Raw genomic sequence first — 7,985 nt, forward strand, 5'->3', positions numbered from 1 at the left:
CTTTCCATTCCTGACGACCGTTTGAATTTCTCTGAGGTTTTTTCCCACTTGATACAATTATGTAATAATAGTGTGTGTAGGTAGTTGGGTAGATGGATTTTATTTTGCTTCTCTCTGAATTCTGCCCCCTCTTGGCCCGGCCGACTTAATGAGAAACTGCTGTCTTTTGACTTTGAAGCTTCCGCTGAACATATGAAAACAGAAGAACACGCATGATAAACCGCCAATTGCATTTAAATTTATTGTTACAGGTACAAAACGCATTCATAACATGTGTTACAATTGGTGCAAGATTCAGACGAACCAATGCAAAAATGTACATGTAGGATATTTAAATGGATTTTACAATCCTACTGTTGGGTTTAATGGTATAGCACCGTTTGAGTCTCAGTTTTGTTTAACTAAGAATGTAGCCCACTTGGGGGAGGGGGGAAGGGGTAGGGTCACACAACATCAAGACACAAACTGGGACATGAAGGTCATGGCCTGGTCAAGGTCATCAGTGAGCTCGTCCGGCAGCGAGAGCACTACTGACGTCAGTTTGTGAGTAATATCTAATATCCTACAGAGGGAAAAAGGAGTACAGGTGATCAGATTTTATTACAGGGATTAGATTCATCATTATTAAAACCACAAGTAAAAGGCACAATGCCGATTGCATCAAATTAAAATTGCATAAACATCCACGGTAAGCAGTCAAAATCAGGACAAAAACAGCCCGATTGTCCTTGTGTGTACCCGCGGTTAGCGACAATAAGAAAATGTGGATCCCAGGGTGACAACAGTTAAGAACTTGTGAATTAGCAATTTGACCGTTTCTTAAACTAATCTGGTGTAAAATGTGTCCTTACAGGGCCAGCTGCGACTAGCAAAACATCTTAAGCAGACACAAATACGTTTAATAAGCATCTCTGGTGATTATGATGCATGTACTTACGTTTGTTAATATTTTTGTTGCGTTATTAGATCAATCTTCATTCTAAATGGATCCAGATGATGTACGTAGCACAGTTGTGTACTTTTAACATGCACGTTTTTGTATAGTAGTGGTTTCTATAATTGTGATGTGGTATTAGGACATTCATTCATTCATTCATTCATCTTCCGAGCCGCTTGATCCTCACTAGGGTCGCGGGGGGTGCTGGAGCCTATCCCAGCTGTCTCCGGGCAGTAGGCAGGGGACACCCTGAATCGGTTGCCAGCCAATTGCAGGGCGGTATTAGGACAGTGAAGCCCAAATCCAGTCCTCAAGAGCCAAATCCAGCCTGTTTTGGATGTGTCCCTCATCTAACACTCCTCATTCAAATGATCAACTCATCAGCAAGTTCTGAAGAAGCCTGATATAGGTCCTGAATCAGGTGTGTTAGAGCATGGAAACATCTAAAATAGGCTGGATAGGGGCCCTCGGGGACCAGACTTGAGCAGCACAGTACAAAGTCGGATAAGTCCCCTCCCAAAAAATGTAAATATGTACCGGGGCGTCCCCGAGTAACGAAAATATATAATTGATACCCGTTATAATTGCAATAAAAATAAGTGAGGATTTTTTCCCAAACAAAATCTTGAATCAGCAAGGTTATACAGCTAATATGCGTTTGCCACAAAAAAATAAATAAATGTTGTTCCCCCCATCCCAAAAAGAAAAAAAAGTCCTCCATGCAAAAATATTTTAAATTTTTATTAAGTATAAGAAGTAAGCGCTTCAGATAAGGGCTGGATGAATGGTTAAATCCACAAGTTCACTTTACTATTCATTGTATAGTTTTACGATGTGTGTGAAGCATGAGGTGATACATAAATACAGGTTGATGTTGACATAAATGTTTTTACAGGTATGCACAGGCTATGACTCTGATTATAAGAACAGTAAAACAGAATCATGAAGTATACAATATGACAACTATACAGCATTTACATCGTTGCATCCTATATTGTCATATGCAATATATAGTACTTTCTGGTTCGCCGCCCTCCGGGCGGCTGATCAGCTAGTTCCTGCGGAAGGCTGGTGAGGTGGGCCTTCGGCCCACAAAAGTGTTGTTGCTTGGTTCAACTTTTTGTTCATCTTCATTGCTTATCGCGAAAATAAAGAGATGTTTAGCTCTACTAAATAACTAACAATTTTATTGCAATGCTTGTGGGTAGACAACATTTTTTCGCTAAGATGCCCGCGCGATCGTAGTGAGCCACTGCCTGAGCGGCGCAGTGGCGGCGCGCAGTGGCGGCGCGCAGCGCCGCGGTGAAGTAGGTACGTTTTGAAAAGGGACAGACGGAAGGACAGACCGCGTGCGGGACGACGCGCAATATATATATAGATATAGATGACCCTGAAACATTCCCCTCCTCCGTGTTACATGATACACTTGAACTCACCAGTGGATATAATGAGCAGCCAGCTGAGGTTCGTGCCTGGAGCCTTCCTCCACCACCAGAGACTCTTTCATCTTCTTGAAGTTGGCTTCAATGTCTTTCTTTGTCTCAGAGAAGATGTCAACGCTTTGGAAAGAGCTGACTACTTGCTATGGAAAAAAAAGTCACTTTTAATAGCAAGCCACTTTAAAGTAAAAGGAAACAAATGATCGTACGTATATAACGGAGAGCTGGTGGGCGATGTATTTGTGACTTCCCAGGTGCCTGATGTCCTCCTCGAGCTGCTGACTCAGCACAAGCAGCTGATTCAGTTTGGCGATGTGGGAGAAATAGTCTGCAAAGGAGGCATTAGCTTGCAGTGACTTGATCCATTGTGGTGATACCTTGAAGGTATGCATACTAAATGTATGACACAACATGAGATTCAAACAAATATGTATGAACATTTGTGCGATAATTTCTAGGTTTTGTGCAAAGGCCCTCAGGTCCACTTGACGAACAGGCGCTACAGAATTGTGAAGTTTATTTGCCTTTGCTTTCGACTGTGGGCGGAGCATTGCATCAAAGTTTGATATCATTTTTAGAGCATTGTCCATGAAAATGGTTGTGTGGATCTGTTCATGCCGCTTGAAGCTTTGATTTGTTTTGAGAATTGCATGTTAAGCCGCTTCAAATATGACATATGACTATAATGTACAGTGTTCCCCCATAGACTGTATTTGCGATTCACTAAACATGAATTATAATTGCCCGTAGAAGTTACAAGATGGTGGGAAAGCACTACTTTTAGTGAAATTAAATTCCTCATCTCACTTCAACATCATTCCGTGGCAACAAGATGCCACAAGGCATCAGAGTAATACTTTTTTATTTAGGTAGCATTTTTATTCAGATGAAGCTCCTCTACTCACTTCAAGATAGTTTTTTGGCACAAAATATGTCATAGGTTGTGTGAGGGTACGGAAGGTTTCCGGACAGAATTGGTCTGTACAAACATCGACTCATATAATATGTACAGAAATATTTATTTAGAGAAAATGTCACAAAGCTGACAAAGAAAATAATCATAATAAACAAACAAATAATGACACTGGTCAACAAACCAAGATAAAAAAAGAGAAACAGAAAGCTCTTTCAAAAGGCAAGTAAAATACAATGCTCTGAAACCACTACCTGTACTTTTGTCATAATAAAAATCCTCAACTCATTTCATCATAGTTTTTTGGCAAGAAGATGCTACCAACTTGGTGGCAAAGCACTACTTTTAATTTAATTAAATTACTCATCTTGCCTCAACATTGTTCCCTGGCAACAAGATGCCACAAAATGGCAGCAAAGTAATACTTTTATTTAATTGCACTGGGTACGTAGCAAATATGTGAATTTTCTGAAAGTACAGCGGATGTATTAAAAAAAAAATAGGCAAAAGGTGAATTTATGCTTGCTGAACGACAAATATGTGGGGCTTTATTGTACTCTTGTATATGTCTCACAGACATGACATTTAATAAAAATAAAAAAATGACCATTTCGTGTGAGTGCAGATGTCTGGTGGGCCAGCATCTTTTGGGGCCAATGCAGTGACATTTAAATGTTATTTTCCTCCATTTTACCACAGGATACTTAGAGATTTAGACACAGGAGAGATTTAGAAGCAGCAGCTCACTAATCCAATTGCAATATAGACAGCAAACTGAAGTAATAAACTTTGATTGCGGAGCTACATGTTAGCCAGGATTGAGAGGTTTCGCCATGCCGGCGGGCCCAAAATGACAGGGCCGATTTTTTGCGACACTCCAGTCCTGACTCTGCTTGCGTGTGAAGCAATTTTGTTGGATTTTGGCTGAAATATTACAAAAGCCACGTTTTCTGTGCCCTTAAAAGACCTCCTGTTATTTTTTTTTCCCCTGTCGTTGCTCCGTATCAAGATCACCGTCCACCGGAATGGAAGGGACTAAGGTAGTTGATCTGGCTTTGGTTTGGTTCTCCCAAATGTAACTAAATGCCTGAACTGTGTTTTGGCTATTATAGGGGAACATTCTCTTTGTGTTCGTTCATATTTTTTATTTTTTTTGCGTTGGTTAGTAGTGGTTAATATTGTCTGCAACAAATGACAACATACTACAAATGGTTTCAAAATCCGAACAAATTGAAGAAGTTCAGCTGTGTATGTAAAATAATGTCTACATTATAGGAATCCTTCATGCATTTTACACTTATGCCTTTGTTATGTATGTTATACAGCAGGATTGTGGTATCAGTGGCCAAGCCTTACCATCCATTGGTGGCCTCTCCAGCATGTCCACTGGACAGCCTTGGATGAGGAAAACCTCCACACGAGGAAACATTTCAGACAAACCCATTGTATCCAGGTAGTCCTATGGTGACAACACGGATACATTTTATTTATTTATTTATTTACTTACTTACCTTTTTTTAACACTTGAAGCATCTATAGCAGGGATGGGCAAAGTCATAGAGGCCACATATGGCCAGCTCCATTGTTTAATATAGTCCACTAAGTATTTACATGATCAAGAGTCATGAAATAGGTTTTGCATTAATTTAACTTCTCACTGAAATCAGTTCATCAAAATGTATTGTTTGCCATTTTTATTCTTTTCTCATTCTATATTACTGTATTTCTATTTGTTATGGTTAAAATTAACTATTTTATCTGCAGTTATTGACATTTTTGTTTATTTTTAACCCATCTACAAATGACCTGGTCCTTTTTTTTGGTTTGAAAATTGAAAAAGTCTTCCCACCCCTGGTCTGCAACCATGTATGAGATTTTATACAGCTACCTCCAGTTGTGGCATCGGCTTTGGTAGATGTTCAAGGCACTGCAGCATCTGGTCGAGAATCTCCGATCCTGGAGGAAACAACAGATTCATTGAAATGCAATACTATATTCTATCATATAATACGATATTCCTCTACACTGTATACTATGTTGTCGCTACTGACCTTGAGCCTGGAAGGTGTCTGACTCCTCTGGGCTACAGCCTTGTCTTAATTGTTCCTGGAACTGCCAAAGGAATGAAAAACAGCCTAGATGTGTGTGCTTTTGCGAAATGTGAATGCACCACGTGACTTGGACCTTTTATTAAGTCCGCCGGCAGAAGAACTACACAAGAGCAGTATTACATAATCAACCATTAATTTTTGATAGACATTCCCAACTAGGTATTTAAATAAAAATACAAAGCAAAAAGTCATACAAGTGAAAAATAGGCATCAACGTTCACACAAGAATTTAACCCTTTCATGCATCCTTTAACCTGAGAACATGATAAGATGTCCACTGTGGTAACCTCTGTCCCTGAAAGGATTAAAGTTGGAATACGTTTTTTATATTAACATTGAGAAAGTTTTCACGCTTGTATGAAAATTAGAATGCTCAAGGATTTTATCTGTAAGGTAACCCTTGCATGAAAAATGTTCTGAATTATGTGATTTACCTCTTGTTATGAGTGAATGATAGATGAATATTAAAATGTTACATATGTAACCAGGTGAACCTTACTTAGACGCTTGTACTGAAGGCTTCCTTGTTTAACAAATGTAGCACTGTCACTTTAAGAGCCACCCTAGATCAAAACACGCGGGACCATATGCAGCGTGTGAGAATCAGACCAGTAAGGGTGACATGCACATGAAGGAGGGTAGTCGCTGAACTGTGCCCACTGCTTGTCCCAACTTGATACACCCATGATCGTTATCGTAACCCTGGCGATATTCAGGTAATTGGTAACTAGTTTACCATGACGCATGTTAGGTGTTAATTTTGGACAGATGATTAATTAGTAAAATGGTATTTGTAGAGCAAAATATCTGGAGTGGTTTGGTTTGGAGTTTGAAATCTACCACTAGTGAGTCTTGTGAACAGCTGTACAGCGTAAGTGTTCGCAATGTTATAAGATGTAAATATGTTTTTTTTTTACTGTGAAATTATATGAACTGTGTTATCTGTTCTTTAGAGGGGAGATCATTTGTGTTTGTCCACGTGCTTTGTACACACCCAACACACCGGAACATATTGAGTAAGTGTGGCTGCATCTCAAAACATTGGGTTGTAATGATTATTTGTTCTGCACTAAGAAGTTTTGTGACTTGGAAATAATGTATTTTTATTTCTGTTTCCCTATTTAGCAAGCCACTGCTGTTGTCTATTGTGGCGTAATTGTCTTTAATCTGTTAAATGATTTTCTTTGATCTCTTTCTTTGATCCCTTTTCGAACTCTTTTAAAATTCAGTTTACATCTCAGACTTTCATCTTAAAGCTGTACAATTTCTCATTCTTCAGTTGGGAATAAAGCCCACTTAAAAATTATTTTGTGTCCAGCCGAGTCCTTCCAGAGACTCTGCTACACATTTAAATCCCACACACCGGCTTGTAGTTATAAACATTCACCTTTTATAATGGACAACATTTAACTGTGGAGGCGGTTTGGATTATTTTATTTTGCTAAACAATAAAACTATTGTGCACAGCTCTCCGATACAGGACAGTCGTACACTACCCACTTCCAACTGCCACATGTTGTAAATACACTGTTGTAGTACTGTATATCTCTTTGACGGTGTCAATCAAAACAGGTAATTATCTTAGCGCAGGGGGAGCCTCTACCTCCTGCATCTGCACCCTGATGAGGAGGTCCAGCTGCCCACAGAGACACAGCATCTCCACAGCCACCTGTTCTGGGCTCAGGTGTAGCGGCATCATTGGTCTCTTCACCTGTAGCTCCACTAAATTCACATACACCAGCAACCCAGTTAGTTATAACAGCACTTATACATGAGACAACATGGACCACCATAGTAAATGGATGTTTTTTTCTTTTTAAAGCTAGCGCTGACTCACCTTTAAACGCCTCGTGGAAGGTGTTCGGCTGACAAAGCGGCTCAGATAAGCATCCTGCCATCTTAAAAATCACATTAGTGAAGCTACTAAATCCACGCAGAGCACAGGTGGAAAGAACTACGAAGCGCCTAGTTTACGCATGTTTGGAGCGGCGATGGTGCGTCCGAGTGTGCGATGGTCAAAACAGTCGCAAAATATACATGTAAATATATTGTCTGGACCGCTGATGTTCGGGGTGCTATTTTAGCAGTTGGTCGGATGGATCCATCGAAGCGACAACCCCTCCCGCCCCCCAATCCACGCCCTGCCAGTGCCAGCCGTGCAGCCGCAGTCTGTCATCGAGAGCCATGAACGCCCCTTCTCGTGAACAATGACGTCATCCTAAGAAAAATGCAAACCAATGTTTTAAAAAAAATCTATTTCGTACTCAGAACACAGCATATTTTACGTCGTTGTTGGTTTTTTAAAATATATGTCATCTGGCACTCAAAATAAATGACCTGACAAAGCAAATTAAACAGCTGCTGCAGCAAAGTGGAGAATGTGGAACATGGTCCTGTATTGACCGCTGGCCACGTCCAGCCCACTGCTCGTTTATATTTAAGTAAAAATAGTCCTGTATTGTTTATTTTATGAACAGAGCCCTCAGTTAACATTTTTATTTTCACTAATATCTTAATCATTTGATTTTTTGAAAATAAAGTAATATGGACAATTTTATATTTAGCAATTATTTCCTTTAAAAATA

General features: G+C 39.8%; 1 protein-coding gene across 2 annotated transcripts; it reads right to left on the reverse strand.

Moving 5' to 3' along the window:
• Nucleotides 1-218: 218 nt before the first annotated feature.
• On the reverse strand, nt 219-7,609 carry si:ch211-218d20.15 (uncharacterized). Of its 2 annotated transcripts, none has more exons than XM_052082503.1 (8): nt 7,238-7,607; nt 7,004-7,122; nt 5,341-5,401; nt 5,178-5,245; nt 4,646-4,748; nt 2,586-2,704; nt 2,374-2,519; nt 219-562 (listed from the first exon to the last, which is right to left on the reverse strand). In XM_052082503.1, exons 1-8 carry the CDS (start codon nt 7,296-7,298, stop codon nt 454-456), a joined length of 786 nt encoding a protein of 261 aa, XP_051938463.1. In that variant the 5' UTR covers nt 7,299-7,607; the 3' UTR covers nt 219-453. The 2 variants fall into 2 exon arrangements, with proteins under 2 accessions (XP_051938463.1, XP_051938464.1); XM_052082504.1 differs by lacking the exon at nt 219-562 and adding an exon at nt 576-1,957 and having other exon boundaries at nt 2,327-2,519; nt 7,238-7,609.
• Nucleotides 7,610-7,985: the final 376 nt, after the last annotated feature.

Source organism: Hippocampus zosterae, chromosome 12, assembly GCF_025434085.1.
Source record: "Hippocampus zosterae strain Florida chromosome 12, ASM2543408v3, whole genome shotgun sequence".
In the NCBI taxonomy this organism is placed as follows: domain Eukaryota; kingdom Metazoa; phylum Chordata; class Actinopteri; order Syngnathiformes; family Syngnathidae; genus Hippocampus; species Hippocampus zosterae.